Source organism: Urtica dioica, chromosome 3 (assembly GCF_054948205.1).
Source record: "Urtica dioica subsp. dioica isolate 48M chromosome 3, U.dioica_male_clone48M_v1_H2, whole genome shotgun sequence".
NCBI lineage: Eukaryota > Viridiplantae > Streptophyta > Magnoliopsida > Rosales > Urticaceae > Urtica > Urtica dioica.
The window spans coordinates 42214547-42234008 of NC_142758.1; the positions used below are offsets into that span (position 1 = coordinate 42214547).

General features: G+C 38.7%; 3 protein-coding genes across 9 annotated transcripts; 2 read left to right on the plus strand and 1 right to left on the minus strand.

The window, feature by feature from the left end:
* Nucleotides 1–3999: 3999 nt before the first annotated feature.
* On the plus strand, nucleotides 4000–4806 carry LOC149402883 (uncharacterized). Its single transcript, XM_089608551.1, has one exon. It carries the CDS (start codon nucleotides 4000–4002, stop codon nucleotides 4804–4806), a length of 807 nt encoding a protein of 268 aa, XP_089464677.1.
* Nucleotides 4807–6971: 2165 nt separating this feature from the next.
* LOC149402884 (uvrB/uvrC motif-containing protein) lies at nucleotides 6972–9330 on the plus strand. Of its 4 annotated transcripts, none has more exons than XR_016295967.1 (9): nucleotides 6972–7482; nucleotides 7601–7660; nucleotides 7907–8001; nucleotides 8107–8279; nucleotides 8480–8592; nucleotides 8696–8734; nucleotides 8856–8896; nucleotides 8988–9069; nucleotides 9120–9330. XR_016295967.1 is itself a non-coding variant. In XM_089608115.1 (9 exons), the coding sequence occupies exons 1-9, from the start codon at nucleotides 7120–7122 to the stop codon at nucleotides 9134–9136; spliced, it is 990 nt and encodes a 329-aa protein (XP_089464241.1). In that variant the 5' UTR covers nucleotides 6972–7119; the 3' UTR covers nucleotides 9137–9330. The 4 variants fall into 4 exon arrangements, 3 of the variants coding, with proteins under 3 accessions (XP_089464241.1, XP_089464240.1, XP_089464242.1); XM_089608115.1 differs by having other exon boundaries at nucleotides 8689–8734; XM_089608114.1 differs by having other exon boundaries at nucleotides 8689–8734; nucleotides 8988–9330.
* A 4729-nt stretch (nucleotides 9331–14059) lies between these two features.
* Nucleotides 14060–17815, minus strand: LOC149402885 (Tetratricopeptide repeat (TPR)-like superfamily protein). Of its 4 annotated transcripts, none has more exons than XM_089608108.1 (2): nucleotides 15404–17815; nucleotides 14060–15274 (listed from the first exon to the last, which is right to left on the minus strand). In XM_089608108.1, exon 1 carries the CDS (start codon nucleotides 17684–17686, stop codon nucleotides 15458–15460), a length of 2229 nt encoding a protein of 742 aa, XP_089464234.1. In that variant the 5' UTR covers nucleotides 17687–17815; the 3' UTR covers nucleotides 14060–15274; nucleotides 15404–15457. The 4 variants fall into 4 exon arrangements, with proteins under 4 accessions (XP_089464234.1, XP_089464237.1, XP_089464233.1 ...); XM_089608111.1 differs by having other exon boundaries at nucleotides 14060–14812; nucleotides 15150–17815; XM_089608107.1 differs by having other exon boundaries at nucleotides 14060–15063; nucleotides 15150–17815.
* Nucleotides 17816–19462: the final 1647 nt, after the last annotated feature.

Genomic DNA, 19462 nt, shown 5'->3' on the forward strand with positions numbered 1-19462 from the left:
CGAGAGCTTCGTCGTTGATGTCTTTAGACTGTTTGGTTTTCCATTTGTGATTTAGATACGTATCTTGTAGCGGTATGCCTCGTGGGGCGCGACTTTGCAAAATTTAAGTCCCGTGGGACGTGACCTCGTAAGGCTAACCCAGTGGGGTTGATCCCATAGGATTGAGTCCCGTGGGACATGGCCTCGTAAGGCTAACCCCGTGGGGTTGATCCCGTATGATTGCATCCCGTGGGACGTGGCCTCGTAAGGCTAAATCTCGTAGGATTGGGTCCCGTGAGACATGGCCTCGTAAGGCTAACCCCGTGGGGCTGCGTCTCGTAAGACGTTGCCTCGATAGGCTGATCCCGTAGGATTGAGTCTCATGGGACGTGGCCTCGTAAGGCTAACCCCGTGGGGTTACATCTCGTAAGACGTGGCCTCGTAAGGCTGATCCCGTAGGATTGAGTCCCGTGGGACGTGGCCTCGTAAGGCTAGTTATTTCTTAATTCTTTTTCCTCTAGATGCATAAGTTTGAAAATTATTCAAAAGCAGCAATGTGAGCGGAAAAATATTTTTTCATTGCAAAAAGGGCTTTCGCGGATGCGGATTACAAAAGTCGGACCCTCTTAGGGGTTTACAAAAATAAAGACAAAGCAAAATTAAAACATTCCCCCATGGGGGTCGCGAATTCCAATTTCAAAATAGGCGATCTGAGCCTTGGGATCCGGTATATGACACGGATTTCTAATCTGATGGGCGGCTCTTCAGTTGACGATGTTGAGGGGAGTTGCCGCTCGGTTGTTACGGCCATGTGCTGCTCCGTTGGCGGTCGCGTTTTGTTGGCTTGTGGAGGCTCTCGCGTTGTTGATCATGTCGAGGACGAATTCTTTCAGTTCTCCTTGCTGGATGAGGGCCTCGATTTGCCTTTTTAGATGGAAGCACTCGGAGGTTAAGTGCCCGTGATCCTTGTGGAACTCACAATACTTTGACCTATCTCTCTTTCCCGGTTCCATCCTCAAAGGTTCGGGGGCTCTGAACTTCTCGCGAGCTAGTACTAAGATTCTTTCAGGCCTCGTGTTTAGCGGAGTAAAATTGGTATGTTCTTGAAATTTGTGCACTAGGCCACGCCTTGGGTCAGTCGGGGGACGACCGTTGGCATCCGTTTTTGCCTTCTTCCTTCGTTCGTCCTCAGATTCGTCCTCATCCCTTCTACGACTTACGTGGTCGTTGATTCTCCGACCATGAACGAACTCCTCAAGAGTGATGTACTTTCTGGCTCGGGTGGTAAGTTCAGTCATTGTCCTCGGCTCCTTCTTAATCATGGAGTCGAGGAAGCCTCCAAGTTGGAGTCCATCTAAGATCGCCGAAATAGCGTCGCTGTCTTCAAACCTATCGACCTTGTTTGATTCCTCAGTAAATCGCGACAAGTATTCGCGCAGAGGCTCGTTCCTTCTCTGCTTGACGGTGCGGAGATGGTTTTTCCCAAGTTTTCGTTCTCTAGAACCGCTGAAACGAGTAAGAAAGCTTCGTTGTAGTTCTTCAAAGGATTGGATGGTCCTAGGCCTCAACTTGAGAAACCATTGATATGCAGGGCCACTTAGGGTGAGGCAGAACGCCTGACACATGATTGCCGGCGAGTGTCTTCCTACCTTCATCCACATCTGGTAATGCTGGATGTGAGGAAGGGGATCGGTCTTCCCGTCATAGGTTGACGTGGTCGGGAGGCGAAAGTCATGCGCAAAGTCCTCTGCCAGGATTTCAGTAGTGAAAGGTGAGGCGACGTCCTCCATCATTCCGCGGATGTCGGGTGTCAATGTTTGAGCAGCTCGTAGACCTCGCACTTCGTCCCTCAACTCTTGGAAGAGGGTCATCATGTCCGTGTGTCCTCTCTCATTTGACGCTTGGTCGAGAGGTGCAATGCGTGGTGGAGTCGGGTTGATCGGGATTGGTCCCATTTCCGCTCGAAGATTTGTTGGTTCGAGAGGGGGTGGATTCCGTGGAATCTCCCACTGAGCATTGAGTTGTTGTCTTAGGTCCTCGTCATGGTGGGGTGCGGGCCTCGGGTCGTGGAGGCGCCTTGGTGGCGTGAATCTCCGAGCGTCGCCGCTATCCCCCACGTCTTCTCCGTGGCTTATGCGATCGAAAGCGGATGGACGCGAGTGTCTTGTTCTTGCCTCAGAGAATGAGTGAAAGCTTCGCGATGCGGCTTGGTGGTTTTGTGGACTTGGCTCAATCATCGTTCGGCGAGCCTCACGCACCTCATGATGTTGGTGACGTTCACGATTAGCTCTCGCCTCCGCGAGGACAATGCGCCTGATGTCACGAATACTCGGGTCGGGGGCGTCGTCGCTAACTTCTTGGTGGGGCTCGAGGTCTTCGTCTTCAGGGTTAGGGTCGTTGTTTGGACCTTGCTCCGAGTCTTGTATCTCGGGTCCCAATGGGATATACTCCGGTGCGTCTCGTTCGTCTTGATCATTGAAGATGTCTCCAATGACAGTGCCGCGGCCTCCGATCCTTCCAATAATGTCGGCAAGTTGGAAGAGACTTGTCTCAATTCGCTCTATTCGTGTGTCTCGGTCGTCAGGAACGGGCACGGGGTGAGCCTCGTCTCGATGGTTGTTGTTCTCTTGAGATTGGCGGGCCCGGGCCCGAGTGTTGAGTGCAACGCTTTCCGTCGGGGGGGCGCCGCCCTCGGAGATGGCTAAGTGGTTAGCCATTTGTGGTCGGTGAATTTTGTGGTCAATATTCGTCGTATTGAAAGTTTTCCGCTGAGGAAAAGAGTTTGCTGGTGGAGAACCCGTGGTTGTTCTCGGGAACCCCTCCTTCTAGCGCCAAAATGTTAATGCGATTTCTCGGATAACATTTGCGGGACACGTGTCGGGGTGTGAGCTTGCGACGTGCCTCGATCTTTTGTTGTCAGGGTCACGCTTCCTCGGCTCTCAAAAGGATTTGTGTTTTTTGAGGAACGAGTAGGGTGAATGAGGGGTGTGACCGTGCTCTTCGTGAGCTGCCTACGTACCCGCTTAGCGGGATCAGGTCATGACGTAGTTCAGGGCGAGTGTGTTTGCTATGTGAGTGGATTCTTGGATTTTTGTTTTTCTTCCTCCCGTCGAGAAGTGGCTCTCGGTCTTTGTTTATGATCCGGGATAATTTTGAAGTTGAGAGAGTATTTGGCTGAGAGAATTCTGGGGTTGAGAGAATATTTTGAGTCGAGAGAATGACTTGAGAGTCAAGAGAATGACTTGAGAGTGAATTGAGTTTTGAGTTGAGAATGAATGAACTATTTATAGGAAAAAAATCGGTGCTTGGCGCTTGTCCCTTGTCGCTTGTCGCTTGCGCTTGGCGCTTGTCGCTTGTCGCTTGCGCTTGGCGCTTGGCGCTTGTCGCTTGGCGCTTGTCGCTTGACGCTTGTCGCTTGGCGCTTGGCGCTTGGCGCTTGTCGCTTGTCGCTTGGCGCTTGTCCCTTGTCGCTTGTCGCTTGGCGCTTGTCGTTTGGCACTTGTCGCTTGCGCTTGGTGCTTGTCGCTTGTTATGTCAATTTTTGCTATCCGGGTGTTACTTATACCATGTGAAAATAACGATATAACAATAACAATGGACAGGAATGTATAACAGAAAAAACCATTTCAAACAATTAACACATTTTTAAAGTTTATTATGCACACATCAAAATCTATTAGAAAGTCACTAAAATTTAACTTTCAAGTAGCGTATACTCAACACGAAATATAACCAAATTTAATAAAACTCAGCTACGTAGGACCCACTTAGGATCTCAAATTCTATTTCGAATTAAGTAGGTTTGAAATACGTAGTTGATCTATAATCTATTTAACAACGTCTTTTGATCACTTGGTTTGAATAGGCAGCTCAAAGCCATATATCACAAGAGATTCCCTTTTATAACGCTTGCTATTCAAGAAAGAACTATAGAAGTGAGAAATGGGTTCTTTAGTGGGCCATGTAGCGCCGGGCTTGATTTATTTGTGTTACGGCTTATGGCATCTCCTCAACAATATCATGTCCTATATTCTTCACCCACATTCATACACGTCGCTCTCATGGTATCCGACCTCAAAGGTCAGACACTTTGAGCTCTTAATCTCCGCGGCCGCCACTTTCGCGGAAATAGCCCTCGAATTCGTCGTTGGCTTAGAAGCCCATCCATTCGATCCGGACGGAAGCATTCCATTTGCGCATCTCCACAATCTCGAGCACTTTCTGATCAACTTTTCATTCTTCGCCTACTCAATCTTAGCCCTCGCCTTAGACCTCATCGCGAGGTCTGATAAGGTGCGACGAGCGCAACACGGCCTAACATTCCTCCTCTTTGCCATGGCATTGAGCCAGCAGGCCATGCTTCTCCACCACCACTCGGTCGATGCCCACGCGGGGCCCGAGGGACAATACCATCTGTTTCTCGAGATCTTGACGCTCGCCGCCCTTGTCGCGACCCTCGCGGCGACGATGGCGCCCAAGAGCTTCGAGTTGGGCTTCGTGAGGTCTTTTTGCGTGCTCTTCATAGGCGTTTGGTTTGTCGTGATTGGTGTCATGTTGTGGACCCCACGGCTCGTGCCTAAGGGGTGCTCGATGGTGGTTAATAAGGAAGGCAACCAAGTTGTGAGGTGTTCGGGCCAAGAGGCTCTCCATCGCGCCAACGCGCTAGTGAATCTTCAGTTCGGCATTCTCTTAGTGACGGTGCTTTCTTTTGGGGTATTTTCGTACTTGGTCTTGCTCAAGATTTTTTCTGATAAAGTAGAGTATTTTACTTTACACACGGAGTTTGATGAGGAAAAACAACAAGATGGCATTGAACCCAATTTGTAGACAAAATCCGGAGATGCAAAAATTATTTTCTTGAGAAGGACTACTTGTAATCTAGCATTTATATAGCCTTTGTTGAATAAGCATGGTGCTCTATTATTCTAATGGTTGTTTCATTACTTTAATTACAAATAGCCTATTATTATGTGCGGAAGGAAATCTAAGCCATACTTATGAGCATCAAACTCAGATCTGATGTAAATATGAACATAAGCTATTGTCTTTTAGATGTGAAGTTGTGTATCTACTTTGTAGAATCAAATGCAAAGATGAATGTCCAAACTTTGAAGATGCAATTTTTTTTTTAGTTTGGGTCATTTATCATTTATATCTAGTTTTTTTTTTCCTAGAATAAGGTTGATACAAATTATGTAGGTTATACAATTGAGGACCCTTGATTTAGGCAACTTTCACTTTTTTTAGACAAAAAAACTCATATAGTTGGAGGAAATTCTTTCATCAATAGAATTTGTAATTTCAATAGTACATTATATATAATACAAATTCTCTCTAAAAGAAAATAGACCATAACAAAAAAAAAAAAAAAGATCAAATAATTGAATAGTAATATATGCAATATAAACGGTATATATTTCTCTTGGTTAAAGTTGAGTATTCTTTTTAAATGCAAATATAAATTTGGGCCGGTATCTAGCCCAAATTGGTCATCTCTTTTAAAATTCTAGCCCAACTATTATTTAAATTAGGTAACTAGCTCAATCCACTACCAAACAATATTATATTCATATCTTACCCCTCATCAAATACACACCAAAGTTTTCGCATCCGACTCCAAATCCTTCAATCCTCCGATATTGCCTCCGAACTCTCCGTCGATTTCGAATCCTTCAATCCTCCGATATTGCGTCCGACCTCCTTTTCCGCCACCAATTTTTTTATTTCTCCACTTCCGAAGCCGACGAAACGTCTCCGTTCTCAGACTTGGAAAAAATGGTAAGTAAATATTATTTCCAATTCGATTAACCCATAGAACACCATAATCGAAACCCTACCCCGCATCTCCGATTAATTCTCTGTTAGATTAATTATAAAATATGGTAAATAATATTTCCAATTCGATTAACCCATAGAACACCATAACCGAAACTCTGAAACTTTAATGGTAAATAATATTTACAGTCGGGTCATTCGATAGTAAATATTATTTACCATTCGAAAAAACAAAATACTTGTCTCCGATTTGGCGAACGATTCCATGATTCAAATCTGATGATGAATAACTGGAAAAAATTTAGAATTAACAAACAAATAAGAACGAAGTTTTTAGAAACCAAAGAACTTAAACACCTACACTAGAAAAACATAAACTAAGAAGGATTAAATGACTAACCTAGACGAACACATAATATAAGAACAATAGAAGAACGAAATCGACGATCCTAAACATCTATTATGTCGAATATCTTGGTTGCAAATCGCAGGATAATTTTAATGGTAAATAATATTTACAGTCCGGCCATTCGATAGTAAATATTTTTTACCATTCGAAAAAAAAAAATACATATCTCCGATTTGACGAACGATTCCATGATTAAAATCCGATGATGAATAAATGAAAAAAATCTGGAATTAACAAACAAATAAAAACGAAGTTTTATAAAACCAATGACAATTTTGAAAGTATGAGAAATATGAGCTATTTCTCTAAATAAATAGATAATTGGACTATAATTTAAAAATGCACTCTACGCTATTTGTTTTATAGGAAAATTGCCAAAAGTAGGACTAAATTAAGGCAAAATTCCATTTTCCTATTTTTTTCAAAAATTTACCAAACTAGGACCGGTCAAACAAAAGTCAAATGAGAGATACACAAAAATCTTCCTATTATACCATCATACTAATTACCAACCTACAATCTTTCCCAATAAAATCTCTTATTTTTTCTAACTCTTTCTATTTTCCAGCTCATACCATCGAAAAAACGAATTTTTTTTTTATTAGTCCTAGTTTGGTAAATTTTTGAAAAAAATAGGAAAATGGAAATGTCCCTTAATTTAGTCCTAGTTAAGGAAACGTCCCTTGTTTATAAATCCGTTCATGAAATTAAACAACATTTCCTTTTCACATATACGTTAGTAATACGCCGTTACTGTACCACTTAACGCCGTTTTCCTTTTATTTTGAACGATAACGATATTATTCCATCTTTTCAAACATGTGGACACTGAAGCTCTCACCTCAACTGTCTGTTCACGACATTCCTCTCGCTTCTCCGGCGACTTTCCCGGCGAATCCACTGATCTCATCCTTCTATTCCCGATTCTTTATAGAACTCCGATTCTACACACATAAATGGTTCAAAATATTTCCTTAAGCGCTCCAACGGCGAGCACACCATCGACCTTCCGAAACGGCGGCGTTTTTTCCTGCTGCTCTTCTCCGCCACGAAGAACCAGGAATCTCGTTCCGGAGACGAGAATAGGCGTTTGGGAAGGCAGAGCGTTACTGGTGACTGGAAACGGAGATTCCAAGTCGTCGTTGAAACGCAGAGAGAGTATGGCTAGGGTTAGGGTTAGGGCTGGTTGGCTATTCAAAGGCGGTGGCGGCGATGGAGGTGGCGATCGGAGTTTGGACGCGAGCTCTGAGAAAAGCGAGAGCGTTAACGAGGACATTTTGGTCTTTTTCTTTCAGCTTGACCTCGCTACTCGTGTACAGGTTGTTCTCTCGCTCTCTCCGTACCTAACCCTATGATGAAAGCTTGTAGCTTTGCATTTTTTTTTTTACTTTCATATTTACCTTAGTTGTGGTTTGCAACGCTTTGATAATGTTGCAGTATGCTTTGAACGTGGAAGAGTATGACATGGCTAAACAGCTGAGGAACAAACTCACCGAGGTGAGCTTTTTCTCATCACCATTTTGAGTTTATATATATCAAATTTTAATGTTAATATGATATATTTAGTGGTTGTAAAAGAAGATCCTTTTGGTACTATAGTAGTTTTCTTCATCATTGCCCCAAATTATCTTCTTTTTTTTTTGCTCAAATATCTATGGTTGGTCTAGTTTTTGGCATGAGATCTTGCCAAATAGACATTCGACGCGTTACGTGCTTAATTGAAGTATCATCCATTTTTTGAAGGTCGAAGCCGAGGTCGTTAGACAGCAAGAAGCCAAAAGAGGGTCGTCTTCGAAGAGTGAAGCGCAAGATAAGGGTATTAGTATGATTCGTTTACGGTGGGTTTGGACTTTCAATGACACAATATGCGTCTCTTAGTTAAACAAAGTTGGTAACTTTGAATTTTGAATCAGATTTTTTTTTTTGTTCCGTGTTTGTTGCAGTGCGGATTTGCAGAAAGCAGTTGAGAACGAGGACTATGCCTTGGCGGCGAAGCTTCGAGATGAAATTTCTTCTTTGGAGGCTGATTCACTTGCCATTTCAGCAACAGCCTTGGCACATGAAAACACCCAATACGAATTTCGGTTGGGACAAAAATTGAAGCACAGAGTTTTTGGTAATGTTAACATCCCTCGGTTTGCTCTTTTGACTTAAAGACAGAAAAATAAACATCTCTTGGTTTTTACTCGATACGGAGAATAGGGTTCCAAAGGCTTCGAAGAATAGAATCTAAACATATTGGGATATTGTTAGTTTGACTAGTAGTTTGTTTTCCATTTTTTTTCCCTGAAAGTGTTTGCTCTGTTATTGTTTCAGGCTATCGAGCGGTGATTTGTGGAATGGATCCCGTGTGTTGTGAATCAAGTTCATGGATGGAAACTGCACAGATCGCAAAGTTGCCTCGGGGCTCTAATCAACCTTTCTATCAGGTCTCTCTAACTAAACAAACACTTTTCACTTCGGTTTTTTTTTTTCTTCTTTGAATTTGTTTATTTTGATGATGTTTTGTTCGTTTTCTTTTCAAGGTTTTAGTTGATGTCCGCGAGGACCCGAATCTTCTATTGGCATACGGTAATATTTTCTCTTTGTTATTTTCGTTAAATTCATTTGCACATATATTTTGCATCGACTTTTTTTTTTTTTTTTTTTTGGGCGTAATTTAAATTCATTTGCTGAAATATTTTGTCCACAGTTGCTGAGGATAATTTAGTCGCCTTTGACCCGCCAGACACGGTATGTTGTGATCATGGAGAGTTTCTGTGAAGAACATGAAATGTATTTCTGGGTTATATTGATTTACGTGTCTTAATTTTTTTGTGGGCAGAATCGGTTTGATCATCCTTATTCCTCGTTTCTGTTCTTGGGGGTTGACGCAGCAGGAGATCTCATTCCGGTGAAGCAGTTACGAGAGAAGTTCAATCAGCCAAGGCATGAAATACCCCTCAATTCTGATGATGAAGAGGAAGGGGATGATTGAGAGGCTGTAATATAGCGAGAAAGATATTAGTGTAAATGACCTTTCATTTTATATATACAATACAAATTCAATACATCCCATTCCCACGTCAAAGATGGTTGAATTCTGGATAAACTGTATAATTCTGATTAATCAAGAGTTTGTTGGATCGATTTAGTCGTCTTTTCTCATAATAATATGTGAGTGTGGAGCTGTCAAGTAAATATTAGGATAAATATTATTATGTGGACTTTCAGGTGTTCTTTCGTGGTCTAATAGGTTTTGATTGATTTGTACAATCACGACCAAAACCATTCTAATAACCGGATAGCATTAGGGTCCGTTTAGTATAATGGTCAGCGGTTATATAGCTCAATAAAACTTAAGTTTTTGTAAAATAGCCATAGTTTGCTAATTATAAGCAAAGTAGTCCAAGTAAGATTAATCTAGGTTGGATTAAATTTAATCTCAACGAACTATAAAGACAGAATGTAAACTTTATGAAAACTGGATTAAAATTAATCGAGACAGGATTAAAAGTCATAGTACTCTCAATTGGCTATTTTGCTATACCTAATGAAACTATGACTATTTTGCAAAAGTCATAATTTGAATTGGCTACTTCATACCATTTTTCCTTAATCATATTCCTTGGAATGCATTAATACCCTTTCGGTTATCTTGTTTGATATGCATTAATGTTAAAGAAAAAAGTCACGTGATTAATTAGATAACAAGATTGTCTTAAAATAGGGTAAATTTAATGCCACAAAAATAAATGGGGCTTTCACATTTCAACCCATGGTAATCTTTATTTTTAAAAAAATAAATGATTATTTTGATTTTCTACGTTTTTTTCTTTATTTTATTGTAAAATTAAGATATGATGATAAAAAACTACAATTTTTTTGTCTCACTCTACAATTTTTTTTTTCTCTTATACTCTTTTAGCTAAAAGTCAACAGTATTATAAATTATATTATTGTTCGATTCCAATTCGGGAAAAAAAATTGTATACCCATCATATTGAAGCATATATTTAATTTTATGATAAATTTCTCTATGATGTTTGTTATTTATATAAATTGTTCTGGTTAGACATTCACATCTCATGTGAAATTCGCAAAACTAAGAGAAAAATACAGATAAAAAAATACATTCATAAAGAATTATAAATTAATTTTGAGTTATATTCCTCTTTTAGTTTTATTAAACATAACATTACATTACATGGTCAATCAATTACAATAATGTAACGTTTTCGAGAATCTATTTGCATATTGAATTTTACAGGTAGACGCTACAATTTTACATTAGTAAGAATGTGATTACATGAGATTTGTTGAGAATGTGATTACCTCGAACAAAAACACATATAAGATTCTAAGACAACTAAATAGCTTTGTGTTCATTGTATTTCAAATTTAATAACGATCTCCTTATACATATATATATATATATATATATATATATATATATGTGTGTGTGTGTATAATGACTTGACAATATATTTATTCAACTAGTAAAGTGTGTATGTAATAGAAGAATTAAATTTTATAAAAATATCTGAAAATATTGAAATGTATTATTAAATTAAAATAAAAACATCCTAGATTCGACAAAAATATTACATATTATCGAATAGAAGAATTTGTTACAACTAGCTAATCTTCTAGTCTCTTTTAATATTCTAATTAACGTTTCATTTTATTAAGAAAATAACTCACCAGCCAAAGTAAATTAAATTAACTATACCAATTAATTTAATTTATTTCGGTTTGGTGGACTATTTTCTTAATAAAATGAAACTTTGACTATTTTTAAAAAAGAGGGTGGATTATTGAACTACTGACCTAATTGCTCTTAGAGCAACTCCAATGTTAAGAGATGCTCATTCATGACATATCATCATAAATACTATATATTATTAAATATTATTTTTATATTTCTAATTGACAATTTTTAGACAAAATACTTCAATGTGAGCATCCATAAAAGTTGTCAACTATAATATTATTTTAAGACATATTATTTCTTTTTTACTTATTTTATATTAACTTTATATTATTTTTGTATAAAAATATTGGTGAGTATTAGTGTCATATATGAGCACCATTGCCATAATAATTATGACATTTTAAATTGCCCACAATACAATAGCAACTTGAGTTGCTTTCCACCTAAGCTCCACCTAAGCATGGGCAACCCCAATTGGAGTTGCTCTTATCTAGTATGTGTTAAATATAGTTGTAAAAATATATTTTCCAATGTTCAAGTACAATCAATAACACAAAGATGTCACCTTCTATATATAATATTCGAACTGTCTTAGATAAATTGCTATTTTTTTTATAATATTTGTCACGAGCTAAAACTACTTTCTTAACAAATTTGTACAATGATATCTAAGTTAATCATAACACTATTCTAATTTTTAACAAATTACAATGTTAATATCTTTTTACAGATATTAAATGCTTCACGATTGTGGAATAGTTAAACTTCAACAGATTCTAAGAAAAATGTTTGTTATAATTAAAATTATAGCTTATGCGCATTATTTTAATTTGAATTATTTACTTAATTATTAGATAATTAAACTAAAATTTTAATATAAGAAGTCTACATATACCTAACTCTCCTTGTTATTAACAACAATTTGTTGTAATTAGACATTTATCGAACTCCTTTTAAGATTCTAGTCAAGTTTCATTTTATACTTTTTAGTTAATTAATTTATTGCGGATCAAGTAGGTTTTTTTTTTTAATAAAATGAAACTTTTGTTATTCTTTAAAAATTGTATTGACTATTAGGCTACAGAACTAAGTACTCCTATTATTAAAGAATGATGTTTTTTTTTTTCCCATGGATTTTCATGTTCCTAGTTCATAAAAACCATACAAATATGATTTTCATATTTCATGTCGAATGTAATGGGATTGTCTAGTATATCTTTTGGAATCAAGGTTAAGAACAAGTCTCAAATGTCTTTTTTATATTTATTTTAGTAATATTTACATAATTACAAAAATACTTTTTTGTGGATATATTTTTTACAGACAAATGATGAATGAAAAATTGATCTAAAACAGGCATTTTATCAATTTATATATTAATTTAAATTGAAGTAAGATAAAAAAGTTCATCCCTCCATAAAAACTTCAAATTCTGGTTATTCAAACCCTTAATTGCATTGATTCCATGTATTCCACAAAAGCCAAATCATGTCACCTCCGCCTAAAGGTGAGAATGGCGGAGAAGATTTTGCAGCGTATTATAATCAATAACAAATAATCAACAAACGGCGATCAAAGTGCTCCTTTGCATTCTCATGTTCGTCATTGTCAAGCTCTAAAGCGACCACAGTTTTATCCTCGGACCAACTGTCGTCCATTGTCCGTGTTAATGTAATTCTCTGATCAACACTTGAGACACACATGACGATGCAAGAAACGGATTCGAGATGACAAATACATCGTTAATATCGTTGACGTCGCTTTTCTAGAGGTCTCGAGAGGATCATGACTACGAAAAATTGTGACTATGAACGGTAAAATCCAAAAATGTCACAATCCTCAATGGTCACAAGAAGCGTGAGAGTGATGGTTTACAATCTTTATTTCTCTTCATCGGAAGTCGTTTTCCGATCTCTATTAGCTTAGATTGACAAGAAAATGAGCTAAAAGAGCACATAGGGATTTTTCCGACGGACGCTTCAATGCTCAACATTAATATAAGGAGTACGTAAAGTGAGAAGTCTTATCTCATATCTAAATCGTAGAGAGAGAGAGAGAGAGAGAGAGAGAGAGAGAGAGAGAGAGAGAGAGAGATAGTGTATTTTGGTAAGCTTTAATTACCGCACTGAAAAACACTTCCCCTATCGGCAGGCGGAAGAAGGTTCAAGGAGCAAGGTTTTATTTTTGTCTCTTGACAAATGAAGAAGATGAAGTGAAAGTCTTCCCTCTCCTCTCGTTTAAATATTTTTCTTTTATTTGATCTAGGGGTGTAATCGGATTGGGTTATCGGTTTTTTCTTGTGTTATCAATTTGAACCGCTACAACTAATTTTTTAGTTTTAAAACACAAACTCACCCGATTGAAAGGTAAAACCAAATCAAACCAAACAAAAAATAATCGGGTTGGTTTGTGTTGGTTTTTTCGGATTATAACTCTTGACAAATGACTTTATAATTTGAATGGAAATCATATATGTATATTATATCTATTGCGTTATGTCAAATAAAATTAAAATTTTACTTATCTTTAAAAATTTTACATATTAAAATAAAATTACGCATATTATTAACTAACAAATCTTCATGTATTGGCAAATAATAAAGTATAATACTAAGTATTTTTTTTATTTAATTATAATATTATTGAAAAATGATATTTTTTTAACAAGTAGTACATATAAAACATTTGCAATCTTAAAAAAATTAAAGGATTAACACCATCGAGTTGATTTGGTTCAACCCAATATCACGACTATAAAAAACCAAACCAACCCGAAGCAATTGCGTTTTAGGTTGGTTACAACCCAAATTTCATCGGGTTTTAATGGGGCGGTTTAAAAAAGAGCGCGGTTTGGTTTGGATGATCGGTTTGTTCGGTTTGGCGGTTTTCATGAACACCCCCTAATTTGATCTATTTATTTTACTTTAAATATTTATTTTATTTTATTTAAAGGATAAAATGGTCCAAAAATATCTAGACCAATAAAGTTCAACACTAGGGCCTCTTCATGAATTAAGACCACTTAGGTCTAGTTTAGGAAATTTTCAATAACAAAATTAGATATAGTTTAGGTATAATTCCCTTTATTTATGGTGTTGGTGTAAAAAAAAAAAAAAAAAAAAAAACTAACGGAATACCGCACAAATATAATAAGTTAAAAAAAAAAAAAAAAATCACAACCCAAAAACTCATTTTCTTATTGGAAAAAAAAAAAAAAAAGTACATGTATACATCAGACTCGGCCTGAATCACACTGTCCACTACAAAAGAACTCATGTTACCAAACACAGTTGCAAAGTTTTCAGTCCACTACTCAACTATGTACAACAGTTACAAAACGCGAATCTTAGACCCCCCAAAAAAGAGCTTTACGACGTTAGAGAACACCACTACATTGAATGAACCAAGTGATTTAGTCATTATATAAAGAACAGCCTCATCAGGGTGGTAACAACTCATCTCTCGCATATATTTAGCGTGCTATCCCCGCTCACGAGAAGCTTCGCGGGTTTCAAATCATGGTGGATAATATTGGCAGAGTGTAGATAGTTCAGGCAGTTCATTTCCTCTCTCTTTTTGAAACAGCAAACTTAATAATAAAGTGATGGCAATGAGACAGGGGATCAATTCTAAATTTTATTCGTCTGAAACAGAAGCTATGTACCTAATGAGCTTGTTGAGATTGATGCCTGTGAGCTCATACACGAGATAACATGACATCCCTGAAGTGATGATGATGATGATGATGATGATACTATTACACTGACTAAATAGTATTACAATAATACCTGAGGGCGATGCAACTGATGATCACGATCTCCCGGAGCGTTCGATGATGACAGAGATCTTCTTGATGGCCAAGATCTCGTCGGTCTCGCGGTGGAAGAAGAAAAATTCATCTTCTCTCTCTCTCTCTCTCTCTCTCTCGGCTTCGGATTCAAATCAGCATCAGATTTCTGTGATCCAAAAGACAATAATAGACTGACATTGTATCATGTGGAATCTTCTCGTTCCAAATCTTTCCAAGAATTGATCTTTACCGAAATTGAGCTCAACTGACTGATAACTGAATATAAACGACACAGCACTGATGCTTGAAGGAAAAACGACACCAGAACTTATTGAAATACAGTAGTAAAAAAATCTGCTGAGAGCACTCGTCGTAGCAAATGAGTTGAACTTTTCCTCTGATTCAAATTCCCTGGAACTATTACAAACCAACTATTGGACAAGAAACACAAATCCAAGAGAGAGAGAGAGAGAGAGAGAGAGAGAGAGCAGCACAAAACCAACCTGTTCCGATTCAGTCTGAGCGGATAGACTCTCTCTCTTCTCAGTAGAGAGCCCCAAAAAGTCAAGGTCGGGATTGGTCCCGAGTCTACACAGGTGACACACCCTAGTCGTATAGTAAGGTAGCTCTGAAGGATTAGGACAGAAGTTGTTTAGTCAGCCCAAGCAACAATATGATTGTATCTTTCATTAATATGAACCAATCAGTCAATGAATCGAATCGGTCTCTCTCTCTCTCTCTCTCTAAGCCTCTTTACCTCTCCATTGGTCCCGAGTCTTTCTACTCAAAGAGTGCTTATCCCAACGTGATTTCAGAACTCAATTGAGCTATACCCCGCTACTTTCTTCAGGCCACAATCGTTCATCTTCGATCTCACCTTCCCGAATTCCTCCCAATTCCCTCCTTCCGCGTATATGTTTGACAGCAACACGTAGTATCCGGGATCGACGGTCCTTATGCTCGAAATGTGACTTCGAATGCCGTCAAGCAACTCTGATCTCTGGTGAATTCGACACCCATTGACCAAGGAGCCCCAAATACTAGAATCCACCGGAACCGGCATTGACTTTATGATCTCGTACGCTTCTTCGAGATCGCCAGCTCGACTGAGGAGGTCGACGACGCAGGCGAAATGCTCGGTGTTCGGTTCGATCCCGAGATCCTTCATCATCTTGAAATAGAATTTCCCTTCTTCCACTGACCCGGAGTGACTACACGCAGACAAGATGTTCATGAAGACGACTCCGTTCGGCCTCGTCCCCGATTCCAACATCTCGGTGAAGAGCGAGATCGCGCGGTCGATCTCGCCGTGGAATCCGTACCCGCCGATCATGACGCTCCACGATACAATGCTCCGCTCTGGCATGGAGTCAAAAACCCGCCTGGCGGTTCGAAGGAGACCCGACTTTGCGTACATGTCTGTCAGAGCTGTTGATAGGAAGACATCGTTTTCGATGCCGCGCATGATGATTTTATGATGAACCCATTTTCCCCTTTCGAAATGACCTAATTGGGCACAAGCTTGGACCGCAAGTAAGAAGGTCACTTCGTCCATATCGAGTCCTTCGGCGAACATCTTCTCGATTAGGCCGATCGCATTCGCAGCCTGACCGCTCTGAGAAAATCCACCGATCATGCAATTCCAAGCGACGACACTCTTGCGTTCGAGCTCGTCGAATATCTCGTACGCCTTTTCGACGAAGTCGCATTTAGAGTACATGTCGATCAACGAATTCTGAACATACTCATCGAAGTGTCCTCTCTTGATGACGTGGCAGTGAATCTGGAATCCAAGATCCGATTGGCCGATGCTTCCACAAGCTGCGAGAGAGCTCGAGAGGCTAAACGAGTCGGGTATCAGCCCTCGAATCTGCATCTTCTTGAACAGTAACAATGCCTCTCTGAAAAACCCGTAACGGGAATAGCATGAAATGAGAGTGTTCCAAGCCAAAACGGTATTTCTCTCTCCCGAACCGAGAAGAACTTTCTCGCAATCTCTTATTCTCTTGAAACCGGCATACAGCTCAGTTAAACCCGAGTTGAGAAAGTCAAAGTCTAAACCTTTTCTCAAAGCAAAGCAATGCGCCGCTTTCCCTTCTCTGATCAACCCTAAACCCGCACAAGATCGCAAGATTGCCGCAACAGTCACCGAATTCGGTTCCGATTTTGAATTTTTCATGGCCTCGAAAACACGCAACCCTTCTTCGAACTGACGATTCTGATTACAGCAGGAAATCATGGCTGTCCAAGAAGCGGTGCTCGGGCGAGGAATCTCTCGGAACACAGCCTCGGCGCATAGTAGATCGCCGAATTTCCCATACATTGTGACTAGCGAGTTTCCCAACCAACCCTCGGTGCCAATAGAGCGAGCCACGACGAATCCATGAACCGATTTGCCCAATCTCGAGTCACCCGAATCGCCGCAAGCATCGACCGCGACGAGAATCGCGGTCGGGTCGGGCTCGATTCCCTCAACCACCATCCGGCGAAACATCCCCAGCTTCCCACTCTCCGAACAAGCAATAACCGAGCTCCAAGCAACCACGTCTCTAACAGGCATTTCGTCGAACACCTTACGCGCATCATCAGAACACCCCAACTGACTGTACATAACAACAAGCGAAGTCAACACAACCTCGTCATCTTCTCCGACACCGGATTTGACCACTCTCCCGTGGAGCTTCCCGCCATTTCGGACATCCGCGGATCCTCCGAAAGCTCGCAAAACCGTCGGGAACACGTGGCTGCCGATGTGGATCCCGAGCCGGAGCATTTCGCTGTAGAGCGCGATGGCTTCCTCGGACATGTCGTTGCGAACGTAGGACTTCATCAGAACGCCCCACATGAAAGGGTCGGGATTTCGGAAGGCTTGGAAGACTTTGGTGGAGGAATCGAGAGAGGCCGTTTGGGCGTAAGAGTCGATGAGCTTGGTGGAAGCGAGTGGGTCTCTGTGGAGACCGGAGACGATGAGATGGGCGTGGAGTTGAGTCAGCGTTCGGAAGGTTTTGCATGATCGGAACAATGGCATGTAAACAGTCATCGCCCCGTTAAATTTTCTGTCTGTTATCCACTATCGCCGTTCTTTCATCATCCTTATATTCTCTGAGCGGCGGAGGAGGATCCTCGATGGGTGTACTCAGGTGACAGAGCGACGGAGAAGAACGGGACATTTGGGTTTTTTTTTTTCAAAAAATAAGTCAAATAAGACGGAATTACTAGTCAATCTTTTGAATTTTTTTTTTAAATAACCACTTTAACTTCTTTATGACACTAGAAAAACACAAAAATACTAAAAAAAAAATTTCAATTATTTTGAGGTTTTTTTTTTTTGTCTTTTTTAGTATAAAAAATAAATTGAGATAACTATTTACAAAAAATTTAAAAAAGATTGATTATTATACGAAACGTTATAAGTCAAATGACTATATAACTAAAATATTTTTTTTTATGCACAATACATTTTGGGGTTATGTAAAAATAACACATTATGGGGTCAACATATTTTTTTTTAATGAGTCCATTCTTTAAACAAAATATATGTCCCTAACTTTGAGTTTTTGGCAAAATATTATGTGAAAAAATCCTACATTGAAAAGGAATGACAAATTTGTGAGCTCCAAAGTGTATAATAAGAAATTCATAGTTTCTATTAAAATCATCCAGTTAGAAAAACTGTAAATTAAGTGTACTAGGTCTAGTTAAATATTGCTTCTAACATGACAATGGCAAAAGCTCGAAAATGGAAATTAAGATCGAGCCAAAGGTCAAGACAGAAAGGGAGATTGACTCGGAATTAGAAGCTATAGAAACGACAACTTCTAATTCTGAATTGATCTCCATTTCCGTCTCAACTTTGGGCTCCAGCTCGATCTACGTATCCAAGATTTTGCTACTGTCGACTTAGGAGCGATGACTCTGAGAGCGATGGTCTCAGTGTCCGTTTAAAAAAAATTCTTTTATAGTGTGGAAGATCAGAAAGCGCCTTATAAGATGACATCGATGACAAATTGTATCTTATGTATCAATGTGTCATGTCACAATGCAAAAGAACGTTGCATGTTGAGTTTACCACAAAAGACCAAGACAAATATTATACAATTTTTTTTTTTTTTATATAGTAACAATAAAAAAATCATTTATTTAAATTGAATGGAAAAAAATCATTTATTTAAATTGAATGGATATATGAAAAAAAAAATCATATTTATTAGTAGGTATATTCACTTCAATAGCACATTGCAATATTTTTTTATGAACTCGAGAAACTCAAAAATCAAAACTAAGATATCATTTTAGATAAACATTTTGATGTTGAGATAAATATTTTTCTTATCAACTTGTAAGAAACTGCCCAATTTTTATACATAAGCCATGTAATGTGCTGACTTTTTACGAAGGTTGCACTGATCAAGCAGTCATTCTCCCATCAATCAAACAACTCAAAGATCTATGCAAAATTTTCCAAGTTTATTTAAAGACATACGGAACATTGACAAGTACCATTGCTTCTAAAATATTTGAAGATCAACTTCAAGAAAATAAAATGTATTTATTTTCTTCAAGCTGATCTTCAAATATTTTAAAAAACAATGATAATTCTGGATGCTCTATGTGCCTTTAAATAAACTTGAAAAATAAGATGTAATTAGCTTGATGCTAATTCCCAATTGTAAATACACCAAGCTTGATCCAAAAAAACTCCAAATCTAAAGCCATGAAGTTCCAGGTAACAAAATGTATACTATTTCTTTAAAAAGATTTTTTTTTTTTTTTTTTTTTTTTTTTTTTTACTGTAGTGTTTAAAGAGAAACATCAT